General features: G+C 36.5%; 1 protein-coding gene across 7 annotated transcripts in view; it reads left to right on the top strand.

Annotated features, from left to right (window-relative positions):
• LOC112641685 (24-hydroxycholesterol 7-alpha-hydroxylase) overlaps positions 1–18,418 on the top strand; it is an 89,800-nt gene that overhangs the window by 4,298 nt on the left and 67,084 nt on the right. For 3 of the 7 annotated variants that reach the window (XM_025418941.1, XM_049092140.1, XM_025418939.3), the window contains 5 exons: positions 9,083–9,218; positions 11,741–11,915; positions 12,167–12,301; positions 13,241–13,390; positions 14,335–14,428. In XM_025418941.1, coding sequence (XP_025274726.1) covers positions 9,110–9,218; positions 11,741–11,915; positions 12,167–12,301; positions 13,241–13,390; positions 14,335–14,428 — 663 coding nt within the window. In that variant the 5' untranslated portion in view covers positions 9,083–9,109. Of the gene's footprint in view, positions 1–9,082; positions 9,219–9,525; positions 9,666–11,740; positions 11,916–12,166; positions 12,302–13,240; positions 13,391–14,334; positions 14,429–18,418 lie in introns of those variants that run through there. The other 4 variants (XM_049092141.1, XM_025418940.3, XM_049092142.1 and 1 more) reach the window with 3 other exon arrangements.

Here is an 18,418-nt window from a genome sequence, read left to right as displayed (position 1 = left end):
TGGGACTTGATCCCTGGTCTCCAGTATCACACCCTGGGCTGAAGGCGGCGCCAAACCGCAGGGCCATCCGGGCTGCCCTTGACTTAGTCTTTTATCCTACTTTATGACAGTGAAAATATAGTGCCTCTGTGCACTCATGGCTGCTTTGCTTTTTAGTATATTATCTTGCAGATGAGTTCTCACTGACTTTCTTCAATAGCTGCTGCTAGTATAAGAGGTGACCTGTGTCTTCCCAGGTGTACTCTTCACTTTTAGAAGATAGTGCTTCCTGTGTTATCTTTTACTACCTCCCTCAGTACCCACGGCCTGTGTATCTTAGTACATCTCATAGTGGTTCCAACTCTGTATATTTCCTTCTCATATCTCAAGAGTGTGTATTTCCGAGCTTTTCTTTTTTTTTTTTTTTAATTTTTTTTTTTTATTTATTTATGATAGTCACAGAGAGAGAGAGAGAGAGAGGCAGAGACACAGGCAGAGGGAGAAGCAGGCTCCATGCACCGGGAGCCTGATGTGGGATTCGATCCCGGGTCTCCAGGATCGTGCCCTGGGACAAAGGCAGGCGCCAAACCACTGCGCCACCCAGGGATCCCTTCCGAGCTTTTCCATTGTTGAACTTCCCTCCCTGTGGTGCACCGCCCTGCCCCCCACTGCACATTCCCGTTTTCTTTCCCACCATGCTGTGATAGCTACTAAGAGCAGAACTGAGAGTTTTGCAGGTATAAGGTACTAGGGGTAACCATTGTAGTTAGTATATTTTCTTCTTATTGTTCAGATCAGTATGTTGCTTTTGCATATGTTTCATTCTCCTTGTGGCTCTGTGTGATTTCCAGGAAAGAAGTGGAACAATTCAGAAAGGAGTTGCCATACCATAATGCCACTACCAAAACTGGAAGTTGGTCTTTTTTAAAAAATAGTTTTATTTTCAGATAGGTCCGTATTCCAAAGTCATGAACATATACATAGAGTAAAAGGGCTTCCTCTCATCTCTATCCTCTGGATGCCTATCTTCTCTTCCAATATGAATGCTTCCATTCTCTTATATAACTTTCAGAGATATTCTGTGAATGAAAAAAAAATTAGAAATGTTTCCTTCTGAAAAGATGGGGTAGTTGCACTTTCTCCTATTCTTCCCACTAAGTGCAGCTAAATAATAATTGAACCTTAGATATAAAACAAACATGAGAAGATTCTAAAAGGTAGAGAGAGGAAGGCAGACAGGCTAGGGACCACAGTTTCTGGTGAACAATATGGCACTGAAATCCTTGATTTTTTTTCCTGTTTCATGTATCTAGATTGGGGTCTAGAAAAGCCAGCAACCTGGAGATGCCAGTGGGCACAGGTAAAAAAAAAAACAACAAAAAACAAAAAACAAACTCAAGCCTACTCTCTTAAGGTAAAGGCCCAAGAAAGGAGCAGCCTAGGGAGACAGAAAACTTTTAGACTATAACCACTCCAGGCAAACACAGCAGGAAAAAATTATGGCATCAGATGCCATAGTGAAAAGGCTAGCCCTAAATCCTGGCCAGGCTGTAATGAAGTAACCCTCCCGCTTCTAGCAGGGGTGATGTCAAAAGAAGCCTAGAAGAGGATCATGACTTTCTGTCCTGCTCAGCAGGAATGAGGCCATCCCCACTGTGGTGTTAATGGAGACCACACCAAGAGCACCGACTGTATCACCAGTGAGCAATAACAAGGAGTCTCCTCCTACTCACTGGGGTGGTGACCCATGAGCCTTAGAGGATGGGTCAAGATTTTCATCACCATTTAGCAAGAAAGAGGCTACTCCTCAAACATCTTCTCTTTCCTGAAGCCATGTGGGAGCGATAATGAGGCATTCCTTCTCCCAGCCAGAGTGATATAAGAAGAACCTAGTAGGGAGACTTGCTTTGACCCTCAAACAGCAGTAACAAGGGGTCCTCTCCCCATGCTGACTGATAAAACTAAATTCCCATTCCCCCTACGTGGCAATAATGAGGTGGCATTCCCCTTCCAACATCAGAATAATGCCAAAGAAAGCCTGGAAAAAATATGAGTTAAATTAAATGCCATGTTATCGTATCCAAAATGTCCAGATTTTGGTAGAAAATCACTCCTCATACCAAGAACCAAGAGGATTTCAATTGGAATAAGAAGAAACAATCCACAGATGGCACAGCTATTAGAATTATCTTCCAGAGAGCTTAAGGCAGCCATAATAAAAATGCTTCAACAAGTAATTACACGCATGCTTGAAAGAAATGAAAAAATAGAAAGTCTTAGGAAAGAAACAAAGTCTTTGTAATAAAATAATATATATAAAGTAGAAACATGGAAATTTCAGAACTGAAAAATACAATAACTAAAAAAAAAAAAAAAACTCAGTGGATGCATACAATAGCACAACGGAGAAGAATGAAAAGAACTAATGAATTTCAACACAGGTCAATAAAAATTGCCCAGTATGAAAAACAAAGAGAAAATAGACTGGGGGTGGGGTTGGGGTTGTGGGGGGGAAGATGAGCACTTCAGGGACTGTAAAAGACCTAACATTTATGTCACCAGAGTCCTGGAAACAGAGGAGAAAGAGGATGGGACTGAAAAAGTATCTGTAGAAAGTAGGGCTGAAAATTTCCCAAATGTGGCAACAGATGTAAACCTACAGATTAGAAAAGCTAGTTCCAAACAGGATAAAGCTAAGGAAGTCCACAGCAAGACAAATGATAGACAAACTTCTGAAAACTAAAGACAAAGATAATTTTAAAAAACAACAAAAGACAAATGGAAACTTATTACAGTGAGAATTGGGACTGGAATGATAGCAGATTCTTCATCAGAAACCATGGAGACCAGGAGGAATGGCATACCAATTTTCAAGTGCTCAAAGGAAAGAACTATTAACTTAGAATCCTGTCTCCAGCAAAAATATCCTTTAGAAATTAAGGGGGAGCCAAGACATTCTCAGTTGAAGGAAAACTAAGAGAATTTTCTGCTGGAAGACCTGTCCTCAACAAATGACTAGAAGTAGTTCTCCAAACAGAAAGGAAGCAATGAAAGAAGAAATTTTGGACATCAAGAAGGAAGTAAGGACACAGTAAACAAAAGATATGTAAATGCAATAGTTTTCTTCTCCTCTTACGATTTCTGAATTATGTTTGGTGGCTAAAGCAAAAATTATAACACTGTTTGATACTGTTCTAGATGTATGTAAGGGAAATGCTAAGGAAAATTACATTATAAATTTATAATTATATAATTATAAATATTTTAAATAAAATTATAAATATAAATGTATAAATGTATAATTATAAATATTATAAATGGGAGAAAACAAAGATATATAAAGAGAGATTCACTTGATCTGGTAAAATGGCCACGCTATGCAGCTGTTGTAGAAGATAGTATGGAAGTTTCTTAAAAAGTTAAAAATAGAACTACCCTGTGATCCACTAATTGCACTGCTGGCTATTCACCCCATTTATATTTTTTGAGGTATTATTCAGCCATTAAAAAAAGAATGAAACCTTGCTATTTGCAACATGGATGGAGCTAAAGAGTATAATGCTAAGCAAAATAAGTCATAAAAAGACAAATACCATATGATTTCACTCATATGGAATTTAAGAAAATAAACAAAGGAAAAAAAAGAGCAAGAGAAACCAAGAAATGGACTTAATTATAGAGAACAAACTGATGGTTACCAGAAGGGAGGTGGATGGGGGATGGGTGAAATAAGTGGATTAAAGAGTACATTTATCTTGATGAACATTAAGTAATGTATAGAATTGTTGAATCACTACATTGTACACCTGAAACTAATATGACACTGTATGCTAACTATGCTGGAATTAAAAAACTTTAAAAAGTGGCTATACTAATTTACTATGATAAGTTATGTATATATAATGTAATAGCTAGAGTAATCACTAAAAATTCACAAAAAGGTCCACTTAAAAATACTATAGATGAGTCAATGGAATTCTAAACAAAGTTCAAGTAACACACAGGAAAGCAGAGAAAACAGAAAAACAAAAACCAGAGAGAATAAACAAAAAATAACAAGTCTTAAACATTAGTATGTCAATAATTTAAGCTATAAATGATATAAATACAATTATTAAAAGACAAATATTTGCAAAATAGATTAAAAATGACCCAACTATATGATGTAAAATAGAAACTCACTTTAAATATAATGAAATAAGCAGGTGAAAAACAAAAATATGGAAAAAGGTATATTGTGCAAGCATTAGTCAAAAGAAAGTAGGAGTTATATTAATAGCAGAAAAAGTAACTTCAGAGCCAAGAAAATTACCAGAGATGGGGGGGGAGGGGAGGGCTTATAAAGTGATAATGGGATCAGTATACCAGAAGGAGTTAGCAATTCTAAACATGCATGCACCAAACCACAGAGCTGTAAATTCTATGAAACAAAAACTAGAACCAAAATAAGAAAAGGACAAATCCACAGTTATAATTAAATATTTCAACAACCTGAACAATGAGTAGAACAGCTAAGACAGAAAATCAGCTAGAATATAAAAGACCACCAACCAAAAAGATCTAATGAATATGTGTAGAGCATTCTACCTATTAAAGCAGGTTATGTAATCTTTTTTTTTTTAATTTTTATTTATTTATGATAGTCACAGAGAGAGAGAGAGAGAGAGGCAGAGACATAGTCAGAGGGAGAAGCAGGCTCCATGCACCGGGAGCCTGACATGGGATTCGATCCCGGGTCTCCAGGATCGTGCCCTGGGCCAAAGGCAGGTGCCAAACCGCTGCACCACTCAGGGATCCCAGGTTATGTAATCTTTTAAGTGTCCATGAGACACATGACAAGTTAGATCGTATTCAGGGCCACAGACCTACACAAAATTTAAAAGAATTCTAATCATACAATGTATTCTCTGACTAGAGTGAAATGAAACTAGAAGTCAATAATAGGAAGCTCTCCAAACACTTGGAGACAAACAACATATTTCTAAATAATCTAATAGTTAAAGGGAAAGTCTCAAGGGAAATAAAAAGTTATGCTGAATCCAGAGGTCCCTGGGTGGCTCAGGTTTAGCGCCTGCCTCAGGCCCAGGGCAGGGTCCTGGAGGCCCGGGATTGAGTACCACGTCCAGCTCCCTGTGTGGAGCCTCCTTCTTCCTCTGCCTGTGTCTCTGCCTCTCTCTCTCTCTCTCTGTCTCATGAATAAATAAAATCTTTTTTAAAAATTATGCTGAATTGAAAGAAAATAAAAACACAACCTATCAGTTTGGAGAGGGAGCACAGCTAAAGCAGTGCGGAGAAAGACATAATTATCACTAAGTATTTGCATTATAAAGGAGCATTAAGAGTGAAATGAATAAAGCTGCTCTGTCAATCCCCTCCTCACAAAAGAGCAAAATAAACCCCAAACAAGAAAAAGGAAGGAAATATTTTCTGTTTTCACTTCAAAAGAAATCAATGAAAGTGAAAACAGAAAAAAAAAAAATAGAGAAAATCAGTGAAAGAACCAATTCTTTGTAAAGAGCAATAATTTTGAAAGACCTCACACAAGAGAAGGGAAAAAAAAGACACAAATTATTAATCTTGGGAATAAAATGAGGCATATGCTGCAGGCATCAAAAAGATGGTAAGGGAAGACTGTAAGCAACCGTGCACTTAGAACAACCCTGCACTTTGACAACTTAGATGAAATGGACCAAATTCACCCCAAAATACAAGTATTCCATATTCAGTATGAAATAGATAATTTGAGTAACCCTATATTATTTAGGAAATTGAGTTCATAATTTTAAATATGAATTAAAAAATCTTAAGGCCCAGATTGTTTCACTGGAGAATTAATTATGCCAAATGTCTAAAGAAGAATTAACATCAATTTTATACAATCTCTTCCATAAAGGAGAAAAGGAGTATGTCTGTTTATTTTATGAAGCTAGGGTCACCTGATAACAAACCAGATAAAGACAGTAGAAAAAAAGAAAACTACAGATCAGTATTCCTTATGAATATAGGCGCAAATGTCCTCAGCAAAATACCGGCAAATAAAATCCAGCAATATATGAAAGGGATTATAACCCCCATGGCCCCATGAGTCCCTTCTAGAGATTTAAGACAGGCCCAATATTTGAAAATCAGTTAGTGCAAGCCACCATACTAATAGGTGAGAGAAGAAGAGTCACATGGACATATTGATTTGTACAGAAAAAGCATTTGACAGTTGTACATTTGTACAGAAAAAGCATTTGACAATGCATCCGTGATTGTTAAAAACTATCAGAAAAGTAGTAATAGAGAGAGGCTTCTTCAAATTCATAAAGAAAATTTACAAAAATTTTACAACTAACAGTAATCTTAATTGTGAAAGAATAAATGCTTCATTTCTGCTTGGGAACAAAGCAGGGATATCTATTGCCACCACTTTTATTCCACAAAATGCTGAAAGTTCTGGTGGGTGCAATTAAGTGAGAAAAAGAAACAAAAGTCATATGGAAAGGAACAAATAAAACTGTCTCTGTTTGCAGATGATGTGGTTGTTTACTTAGAAAATCTCAAAGAATCTACAAAAGATCTCCTAGAATTAATCACAAAATACAGCAAGGTCACAGAATACAAAGTCAACATTTGTATCACTAAATACATGTGCAAATGATAGTTAAAAATACAGTGCCACTTACAGTCATTCAAAAAGAAAGAAATATTTAGATATAAATTTAATAGCACATGTATAGAACTTTATGCTGAAAACTACAAAACATTGATGAAAGAAATTGAAGATATTAATGAAGAGACATACCATATTCATGGATTGGAAAAGTCAACCATCGTAAAGATGTCAATTCTCCCTAAATCAAATATACAAGTTAAGTGCAAATTATATCAAATTTCTAGTAAAGTATAGTTATAGACAAGATTATTTGATAATTTACATGGAATGGCAAAAGAACTGGAATAGCTAAGACAATTTTTAAAAGAATAAAATGGGAAGAATTACTACTCATTTTCAAGACTCATTACATAGCTCCAGTATTCAAGATTATGCAGTTGGAGGGATAGATACAGAGAGCGATGAAACAGAGTTGAGTACCCAGAAATAGACACACTAAATGCCCAAATGATTTTAGACACAGGCGCAAAAGCTATTTATTTAAATAAAGATAGTCATTTCAACAAATGGCAGTGAAGCAATTAGACACCAATTAGCCAAAACAAAATAAAATACAAGTCTCGCATCTTAAATAAAAATTAACTCAAAATAGATCACCAACTTATATGTAAAACATAATGCTTAGGAAAAAAAAGAATAATCTGGGACTAAAACTATGTTTTTAGACTTGACACAACCCATAAAAACAATATGTATATGTAAAACATAACGCTTAGAAAAAAAAAAGAATAATCTGGGACTAAAACTATGTTTTTAGACTTGACACAACCCATAAAAACAAAAGCTGATAAATTGGATCTCATGAAAATTACAAGCTTTTGCTCTGTGAAAGACCCTGTTAGGACTGGGAAGACAAAAAAAAAAAAAGGAGACTGGGAAGACAGGAGAGAAAATATTTGGAAGTCACATATCTGATGAGGGACTGCTATCTAGGATATATAAAGAACTCTCCACACTCAGTATTTAAAAAAAAAAAAAGTCAACTAAAGAAATGGCAAATGATATTAACAAGTTACTTAATAGGATATAAAACTGGCAAATGAACACATGAAAAATGTTCAACATCATTAGCCAGTTGAGGATATGCAAATGAAAATGAAAACCACAATGAGATATCACCACATACCTAGCAGAATGGCTAAATAAAAAATAGTGACAACACTCAGGTGCTAGTAAGAGTACAGAGAAACTAGATCACTCATATATTGCTGGCAGAAATGTCAAATGGTACAACTACCCTGGAAAGCACTGTGGCAGTTCTTTAAACAAGAAACTTGGAGCTGCCTTACTATTGCTATGACCTAGCAATGCCACTTGTCAGCAGTTAGCCTAGAGAAATGAAAATATGTGTTCACACAAAAACCTGTTCATTGATGTTTATAGCAACTTTATCTGTGATAGTCCCAAACTGAAAAGAATGCAAACATCCTTCAACAATGTTGAAACAAGCTATAGTACATCCATACTATGGAATACTACTCAGAAATGTAAAGGAATGATCAGCAACATGGGTGGGTCTCCAATGAATTATGCCAGGTGAAAAAAATGCTAATCCAAGAAGTTTCCACACTATATGATTCTATTTGTATAGCATTCTTGAAATTCAATGTTATAGAACTGGAGAACATGTTAGTAGTTGCCAAGGGTAATAGAAGAGGTGGAATGAGAGGAAAAAATGGATGTGACTATAAAAAGGCAACATGAGGCATTTCACGGTGATGGAAATATTCTGTACCTTGACTTTATCACTATTGGAGGTTCTGTTACCGTAGGATAGTTTTGCAACATATTAGCACTAAGGAAAACAGTAATCAATACATAGGGTTGCTTTGTATTATTTCTTATAACTGCACATTACTCTATAATTATCTCAAAATGAAATGTTTGTGAACTAACACATAAGCACCACTTCTACAACATACTGTATGTGCTTGCCTTTGCTTTGTAACACCCAGGTATTCAGGGGAAATAGTAATTTTGGAAAGTGAAAAAGTGAACACATTCGAGAAATTTTTAGGATTGCAGGACATTGTTGAGTGACCACAGATTTAAGGTAATATCAGTCAGCTGTTTTGTGTCTTTTTCATGGACAAAATTGAGCTATAGTTGGTCATACGCCTGTTGATATCTGGGAAACAGTGTTCAAATATCACTGTTTGACATAATTTTTAGTAATTATGTCCAATTATTATTATTAGACTATAAGAAAGGAAACTTTAAAACAAATAATGATCAAAATGAAAGTTAAGTATTAGGACAGAATAAATTATGATTTGCGTAATTTAGATTTGGCTGAATCCATCAAAATTTACAAATAATCACCATTATATAATCATAATAATTTGTATCTTTATGATGACTTCAGCACTGGGGTTCTCACATAACCCTTGGCCCAGTAACTTATTAGAAATGCTTACTAATAGCTGTATTTATGTTTTCTTTCAGTATGGACCAATATTTACAGTATTTGTTATGGGCAACCGAATGACCTTTGTTACTGAAGAAGAGGGAATTAATGTGTTTCTAAAATCCAAAGAAGTGAATTTTGAACTAGCAGTGCAAAATCCCGTCTATCGCACAGGTAAAGAATATTTTCAGATAGTTTGAAAATACCACATTGGAATCCAAGAGTAGCTTTGCTAGCAGTATACTCTCACTCGTCTATCAGGAATATTGACAGCCCCTTCTTTATTTTATTCCTTAAAATTCAGACAGAAGGTAGAAAGAATATCTGATGAGTTCGGTCTTTGAAAAACAAATTATAAGCCTCATTTAAGTCTTAATTAGACGTATGTAAGAGATGAGGTTACCTCACTGCTGTTTACTTTGGAAAATATTTGGAATCTGTATCCTGTTACAGCTCCCAAGATGTCATTCACTCTGTTCTGCTGCTGTGTATACAGTGTTCTACAGGCTATAGCTCTTGGCTTGATCACATGTTGCTACTCTGCTCAGTGAAAGTAGAATTCCACTGCTTAGTAAGCCCTTTACTGTGGCATTTCCTGACACATTCCATGGGGCCATTAAGGTAAGTGGGGCTTGGCTTCATGTAATTGGTGGCCTTTTGTTCTCCGTCCTCAGAGACTGCTGGCTGGATTGTAGTTGTCAGCATGCTTCCAGTGTGACTATCCACATTATTTCTTCCCAGGCTGCAAACGTGCGGTGCTGAGGCCATTTGTCCTCCCAAGAATGCGGAGTCCTTTCATTTTTGTGCCTGATTCTTTTCTTTGCTTTCGCCATGTCTGTGCTTGCTTCTGTTGTTTATGGCTTTTTTTTTTTCTCGTGGTTTCCTTTTTGGCTTCTTTCTTAGGTTCATCTTTGTGTAGCCTCTCATGTGTCTCTTGCCATTAAAGCAAAAAAGTTTTAAAAGCTGTCAGTGACGAATAACATGATGATTATTTCTTCCTGATTGCATGAAAATCACAACATGTTAGTTAAATTCTCAATTTAGTGCTTCTTGATATTTAGACGAGGGTATTCCAGATCGAAGAATATAAATATTTTGAAATTTTGAAGGCTCTTGGTCTATAAGTTCACGTATCCCTCCAGAAAAATGTGCCAGCTTACTCACCTATCAGGGGTGCATGGAAGTGATCAAGTTTTTTTACCTTTGCCTCCTCTGGGGATATCCGTTTAAGTATTTCTATTTAATAGGCAAAATATGTTAATATGTGCTCTTGAGCCAGCTTCCCATTCCTCTCTTATAGTTCCCTACTACAGAGAAGATGTATACTCAGGAAACCTAAGCATTTTTAATTAACTTATATAAAATATTATCTACACATAAAAAGGCTGTTGAAATATAAAACTAAAAAAGCCATCAGAAAGGATGAATACCTACCAATTACATTGACATGGATGGAACTGGAGGGTATTATGCTGAGTGAAATAAGTCAATCAGAGAAAGACAATTACATGGTTTCATTCATACGTGGAATATAAGAAATAGTGAAAGGGACCATAGGAAAGGGGGAAATCTGAGTGGGGAAAAATTAGAGAGGAAGACAAACGATGAGAAACTCCTAACTCTGGGAAACAAACAGAGGTTTGCAGAAGTGGAGGTGGGTGGGAGGATGGGGTAACTGGGTGATGGGCACTAAGCAGGGCACATGATGGGATGAGCACTGGGTGTTATACTATATGTTGGCAAATAGGATTTGAATTAAAAAAATGTTTTTGAAAAAATTACTTTGCAGACAATAAAACAGGATTAAAGAAAAATATAAAAGAATAATAAGTTTTTTTAAAAGATTTTATTTATTTGAAAGAGAGACCATAAGTGGCAGAGAGGGGCAGAGGGAGAGAGAGAAGCAGACTACTTGCTGAGCAGAGAGCCTGATGCAGGGCTTGATCTCAGGACCCTGAGATCATGACCTGAGCTGAAGACAGACCTTAACTGACTGAGCCACCAGATGGCACAAGAATAATGACTATAAAGACTTACACTCTTACTAGCTGAACTCAAGTGGGAGTGTATATCATGGAAGGAACATGAACACTAACACAAAGGAGGTAGTGGAACCAGAGCTACTCATGGGGTAGAAGGAGAGATAGAAGTTAGTAGGAGAAATGTGTGGCTTCTAGTTGCAGGTGTGTGGGAATGGGGTGAGGTTGGTCAAGGAAAGAGTGTTTTGAGCAGATAGAACATGTCGTAAAAATGCTGGGAGATATAAATATAAATATTGGAAATACCACACTGTATCTGAGATACAAATTTGGGGGGAGAAGGGCCTGGAAATGTCACTGGAGAACTGGAAAGATGGGAGAAGGCCTTTTAAACTTTGTTAAGGCTAGGAAGCCAATGAAATCTTTTAAACATAGAAAGAAAAATCTCTAGGTTTGCATTTCCCAGAAACCCTCTTAATCACCCATTTGTAGATCACCCCTTAGAGTGAATTTCCCTACAGACTTCTGCTGTCTCATAGGATAGGCTGAATCTTTGCCTACTCTTCTTTGCAGGAGGTGATTATATAAGTGTTGGGAGGATTCTGGGAGGACTTTGGCTCTAATCCCTAATGACCAAGTAATAGTAGATAGAGATAGATGGACAGTTTGCTTCAGGGAGTTGTTGCTTCTTTTGAAAATAGTTTTCTCTGTTTATAGCATCAATTCCAAAGAATACTTTTTTAGCACTGCATGAAAAACTTTATATCATGATGAAAGGGAAAATAGGGACTTTCAACCTGTATCAATTCACTGGACAACTGACTGAAGAATTACATGAGCAACTGGAGAATTTAGGCACTCATGGGACAATGGAGCTGAACCACTTAGTAAGGTAAATAGATGCATTAGTATTATTTGATCTTATTGTTTTTTTGTTTTGGGGGGGGGGGTTGGAATAAAAAGGAATTAAAGCCCACACATTTAACTTTAAAGCTTATATGGTGGATTAATGAAGTCTATCTAACTAGGCAATTAAAAGATTTTATTAACCTTTTAAATTTTAATTAACAGACAACTTTTCTTTAGCACTCAAATTTGAAGGTGAACCAATAAGCCAATACAATTATTTCTATCCATTTACAGTAATTTCTCCTCAGCCATTCTATGGCATGTAGAACATAACCTATCCAGAGGGGATTTTGGGAGACAGATGAGTCAGGATAAGGCAGAGGAGGGACTCAGGCGGCCTCATTCATGTTCTGGAGCTTTCTGGCAATGGTAAGGTGCTGGGCATAGGAACCCTGAGAAAAATTCTTCGCATGCATAGGAAGATTTGGTAAATTGAAATTACCAATTAGGTACTTTTCCATCTTAGTGGGATACTGGGATGCTGAAGGCAGTATTCAATAGATAGACTCATAAAAAAAGAACAACATTCAATATTTTGTTAGGGGCCCAGGAAGAGAAAGAGGAAAAAACAAACAAACAAACAAACAAAAACCAGCAATCAACCAAACTTTTGGCATGCCCAGTATCTACAACAAAACCAAGCAAATTCTTGGATATCTTTGAAACTTTGAGGGAAGGAGATCCTGAAAAATTTCAAATGAGGAAGGGATGGTAAATAAAAATGAAACAAGCAGTACTTAGTGTTACTAATCTAGGTCATACTAACAGTCTTTGATATTCTTTAATTTATGTATGTCACAGTAATCATTTTACTCACTTATGGCAAAACTCAATGATGATAGGAACTATAGTATCTATAACTTAACAGATACTGCTTAGTATCTAGCAGTACTAGCTTAAATCTGTAGGATCCCGTGAGAGCTTAGGAAATTTGGTAACTATATTGCCCTCTTTGGCTCTCTTTTGAGACTAAGTCTGTATCTTAGCAAATGCTATTATTTGCTAAATAATAAGTACTTGAAATTATATTGAATCAATTTGTTTCTGCTCATCATCTCATATTTGCCAGTATCTACCAGTGCTTGTTTAGAAAGCATTTTAAAATCTTCCGATAAATAAACCACAATTTCAGTTACCCCTAAGTTATCTTGACCACAGTAAGCAAATATTAAAACCTTTCAAGAGTGACTCTTTCCCAGAAGAATCTACCTCTAATATATAGCTATTAAATAATACCTTTTTTTGTATCCTTTGCCTTTCTCCTTCAGTCATTGGGTCTGACTTTCTATTTGTTTTTTATCTTTGTAGGAATCTCCTTTATCCAGTTACAATGAATATGCTCTTTAAAAAAGGTTTGTTTCCCAGAAATGAGGGAAAAATCAGGGAGTTCTATCAGCATTTTCAAGCTTACGATGAAGGTTTTGAGTACGGGTCCCAGATGCCAGAATGTCTCCTAAGGTAGAGAGCTCTTCCCTATAATTAATTCACTGACCAAGCTCCTCCCAGCAATTCATACACATCTTGTATTCCCCTGTCCTAAGTAGAACAGCATCCACATGGAAGAGATAGACGCTCCTTCTTAATGACCAGTTTGTTTTGGGGGTGTGTGTGACTTGATGGAGGAACCAAAGAAGAAAGATGTATTACTTCTTTTTTCCCTTTCTTATTTTGAGGAGCAAAAATGAGATAGAGAGAGAAGATATGAGAATGAAACAATTTCTTTTGGGGGCTTTTATCCCATTTACTCCTTAATATTACCACATTCATTGCTGTAGTTTGGAACCCTGCTAAACCATCAAGTCTGAACAGTCTTAAGAGTCAAACATTGTGGTCCTTGTTTTCTCTAGGGCAAAAGGAGGTGTGGTCAAATGTATTTTTCAGAATTGGCTCAGTGGTTCCAATGCAAAATAACACATGATTTTTAAATGTCTTAGCAGTTGCTCTGCAGTAGTGACTGGTCAGAAAATATTAAAAAGATCATAGCTAGTTTGCTTTACCTGGCTTAAGCCAGCACGGGGTCTCTGTGCTAATTTTCATCCTCCAGCAACAGATAAATAGCCAGAGTAAAGGTAGAACAAACAGGTCCTGGGATCTGTTTTGTTTGTTTGTTTGTTTTTGCTTTTTATTCAATGCCAATCGCAGAAGAATTCAAACATTTATTTGCAAAGACAAACAAAAAAAACAAAAAAAACCCCACTAAGATGTGGCTGCCTTGCCCCCTCGATTTTCCTTGTGGACTAATAAGTCTGAAGGTAGACCTTGCATGAAATTCTAGAAAAACTGAAGAAGAAATTTGGAGAAATAATTATAATTCCATATTCTCCCCTTTAATGTCATGACCTGTTTCTCCTGAAGTGCTTTCAAATCCATTTATGCACATATTTTTTTTTTTTCTCACCTAGAAACTGGTCAAAATCCAAAAAGTGGCTTTTAGCACTTTTTGAGAAAAACATTCCAGATATAAAAACATACAAATCTGCAAAAGATAATTCCATGGTAAGTATACCTTAGCTTTTTTGCTAAAATATATGGGATGAAAACAGTAATAAGTTATGATCAATTTTTTTTTTGCTAAAAATCATGAGATTATTTAGGTAACATTTTTGTGTCAAGTACTGTGTTAGATGTTTGCATACATTATTCTATTAAACAGCCTCCCAAAAATGAAGTAGGTATTGATGGTCTTCCACATAAGGAAAAACTAAGACTCTAGACAACAACATATAACAAGGTGTTGAAGTTTTTATTGATTTAAATATTATACAGGTTTGTCAACAGTGACAGGTGGGAGTTATGGCTCATTAGACAAGGATAACAGAGTTCTGCAAAATAGACTTTGTTCTTGATGCTATTACCACTAATTATTTCTGTCTCCAAATAAAAGGAGATAGTAAGGTATAATTTAAAAAGCAATACATTGGAAGCCACTGTCCCAAGTGTCCTAGCTCTGGTTCTTCAGGTGTGGTTCCTAGACCAATGGTACCAGCATTGCCTGGGGACCACTCAATTGGAAACTCTGGGGTAGAGCCTACCAATCTGTGGTTTCTTTTATTTTTTTTTTTTTAAGATTTTATTTATTTATTCATGAGAGACATAGAGAGAGAGGCAGAGACATAGGCACAGGGAAAAGCAGGCTCCATGCAGGGAACCTGATGCAGTACTTAATCCCAGGACCCCGGGATTATGACCTGAGCCAAAGGCACAGGCACCCAGGCACCCCAAATTTGTGGTTTCATAGGCCTTCCAGGAGGTTCTGATCCTTGTATAATGCAAAATTCTCGACCCTGCCTGCTCATCAGGATCTCTAGGAGTTTTTGAAAACTACCTGATGCTCCAGACCTCCCTGCATTAGAGGCTGGGATTCACTTGGTCTGAACACAGGCTCAAATCCAGTCACCAGTCACATGACCTTGGGCATGGCACCTTGCCTCTTCACTCAGGTTCTACACCTACCTCATAGAATGTGAGATTAAATGAGTTAATATTTGTGAAGCAGTTAGAGAGTAGTGAGGACTACCTAACAGTTTATACCATGTGGTTATCATTAAAAATAAGACCTTTTATTATTTATACATAGTATCAAACATTTTTCTTGGCTTACTTTACATTATTATAGCAAAAGTTTTCATGAGCAACTCTAACACTGGAGAGGAAGATAACTTTAGGACAAAAGGGATGTGTGAATGGTTAGGTATCTCCCTAACTAAAGGGAATAGAAAGATATTCTGGAATGCCCTTCATTGATAAATGTTTCATCTAAAGGTTCTATTTTATAAACAGACCCAGATGAACACATTTTCACTTGCATAATTTTTCAGGATTAGGGGTAAAGATGAGTATAAAAGCTGATCCCAGCTAGATCTGTAATCTATGGGCCTAGCAAACAGGGTTTTTAATGTCCCAGCTAAAACCTTCCACTGACAGTACTTCTAGAGTAGCATTTCTTTTTCCTACTGTGAAAAAATGAGTCATTTTTGATCATATGTACTCTAACTCTATATTTGAGTAAAGACAGATTTTGGATTTTGCTGAAGCTAATCCAATGCTTAAGACTTTGGGGTAGAACTCAGTTTGATCATTCATGAGCAGTTTTCACTTTCTTGTGTATCACTTCTGTTTCTTCCAGCAGTGTTCACACTGAGCTTGTGTTTTGTACCCATTTTTTTTTAAATGCGTTCTAAGAAGAAAATAAAAGATTCTGTTGTCTTCTACTGTGTAAGTAGATTTCAATGGCCTAGTTAAGCAGAAGACTGGAAGAAGTTTTTGTTTTTTGGAAATATTACACATTTTATCAAATTATAAACATTAAGTGTGATAATTTCTCCCTCATTATTCTATATATGTATTAAGCTAGTATTTTCATTTAAAATTAGGATTTCGGGATCCCTGGGTAGCACAGCAGTTTAACGCCTGCCTTTGGCCCGGGGCGTGATCCTGGAGTCCTGGGACCGAGTCCCACGTCGGGCTCCCTGCATGGAGCCTGCTTCTCCCTCTGCCTGTGTCTCTGCCTCTCTCTCTCTCTCTGTGTCTCTCATGAATAAATAAATAAAATCTTTAAAATTAATAATAATAATAATAAAATTAAGATTTCATCTACAGAATAGCATATCCAAAGGGTGAAATCCATGTATAGGATTTTCCATGAGATATAAATTTTGTGTTGTACCAATTTACGTTGTATGATAAAAACTAGCCATAAATAAAATTTATACTTAAATAATTTATAATTTTGCTAATCCATTGTTACAAAAACAATAAGACATCACTAATGTTTATGGAGAGCTTACTCTGTGCTAGGCCTAGTATTACACATTTCACAAATTCATGACTCATTTACTTTTCACAACAACTCTAATACCCGGAAAACTGGAGCTTATTAAAACCAGAAAGCTGAGGATTAGAGTGGTTAATCACTTTTAAAACATTACATGCCTTTGTAAGTAACTCTCATCATGTATTTTCTCTGATAGTGATCCAGTTTATTTATTTTTTAAAGATTATATTTATTTATTCATGAGAGACACAGAGAGAGGCAGAGACATAGACAGAGGGAGAAGCAGGCTCCCTGCAAGGAGCCCAATGTAGGAATCGATCCCAGGGCCCAAGGATTACACACTGAGGTGAAGGCAGACGCTCAACCACTGAGCCACCCAGTTGCCCCAATAATGATTTAATAGTTAATTCTTATAATATCTGAAGCAAAACTCCTTCGTGATGGTACAATACAGTTCTCTTAATCCCTAATCCAGGAGAGTTGTGGACTGTATCTCTCATGGGGCAGGATAGTACAGGAGCTAAGAGTGTGGGCTCTGGAGCCAGGGCCAGGCTCACAGGGTTTGAATCCCAGCTCAACCACAGAAAAGCTACCTGTCCCTGGCAAAGTTCCCTAACTTAATTGTGCTTCAGTTTCCTCAAATGTAAAATGGTGAAGGTGATAATAGTATCTACTTCTTCAAATTGTGGTGAGGAATAAATGGTTAAATACTTGTAAAGCACTTAAAATAGTATTTACCTTAGCAAGCAAATACTAGACATTAGCTACCATTATTTTTATCACCTAACCCAAGTTATTTAAGATTCAACATACATGAGTAACTTAATGAAAATGTTACAGTGTCTGAATTTCTTCCCCATGATGGGGAATGACTATTGACAAAAGCATGACTGGAAAACCTCCCAGTGAAAAGAAAGCTTTCATGGAATTTGTGTGATGACCTGAGGAAAATCCTAGGTAGCTTTGGATGGGGCTCTGATCTTGATTGGTGCCATTCTAGTCAAATACCTGTTCTCTGCATATTGTGGTATTTATACTCTATCCTGGTGTGGCAGTGCTTTCTCCGCGGTATATAGGCTAAGAATCTTCATGGCAAATGAGGGAAGGGTTTTCTCTGGAATGTTCCAGATATCTTTGTTTCTATATTGCTTGCATTTTCCTAAACCCAGGGGTTTATTTACAAAATTTGTCCAAATGATTATATGTACTGAGTTTTGTGTTAAGCACTTTATAGGTGATAACTGATTTAATTCTCACAACAATCCTATGAGGTAGGTACTATGTTATAACTATTTTATAGATGACAAAATGGAGACACAGAGCTTAAAGTAACTGGTCCAAAGTTGCCCGGGCCTTGAACAACTAAGCCAGGTTCTGGTTCCACACATAAGGATCTTGGAAGTTGCCACTCCATCCTAACAACAAGTAGAAAGCTGAACAGGCCAACATTAGAATTATCAGACTAGGACTTTAAAACGACTGTGATTAATATGCCAAGGGCTCTAATGCATAAAGTGGACAGCATGTCAGAACAGGTGGACAGTATAACCAGAGAGATGGAAATCCTAAGAATGAACCAAAATCAAATCCTATATATAATAAACACTGTAACAGAAATGAAGGATGCCTTTGATGGGCTTATTTGTAGACTGGTACAGCTGAGAAAAGAATCTCTAGAGGATATATCAGTTGAATCCCCCAAAAACTGAACA

The sequence above is a fragment of the Canis lupus genome, chromosome 12, assembly GCF_003254725.2.
Source record: "Canis lupus dingo isolate Sandy chromosome 12, ASM325472v2, whole genome shotgun sequence".
Classification (NCBI taxonomy): Eukaryota; Metazoa; Chordata; class Mammalia; order Carnivora; family Canidae; genus Canis; species Canis lupus.
The sequence above is the reverse complement of the archived record's forward strand: the minus strand, read 5'-3'. Positions and strand labels throughout refer to the sequence as shown.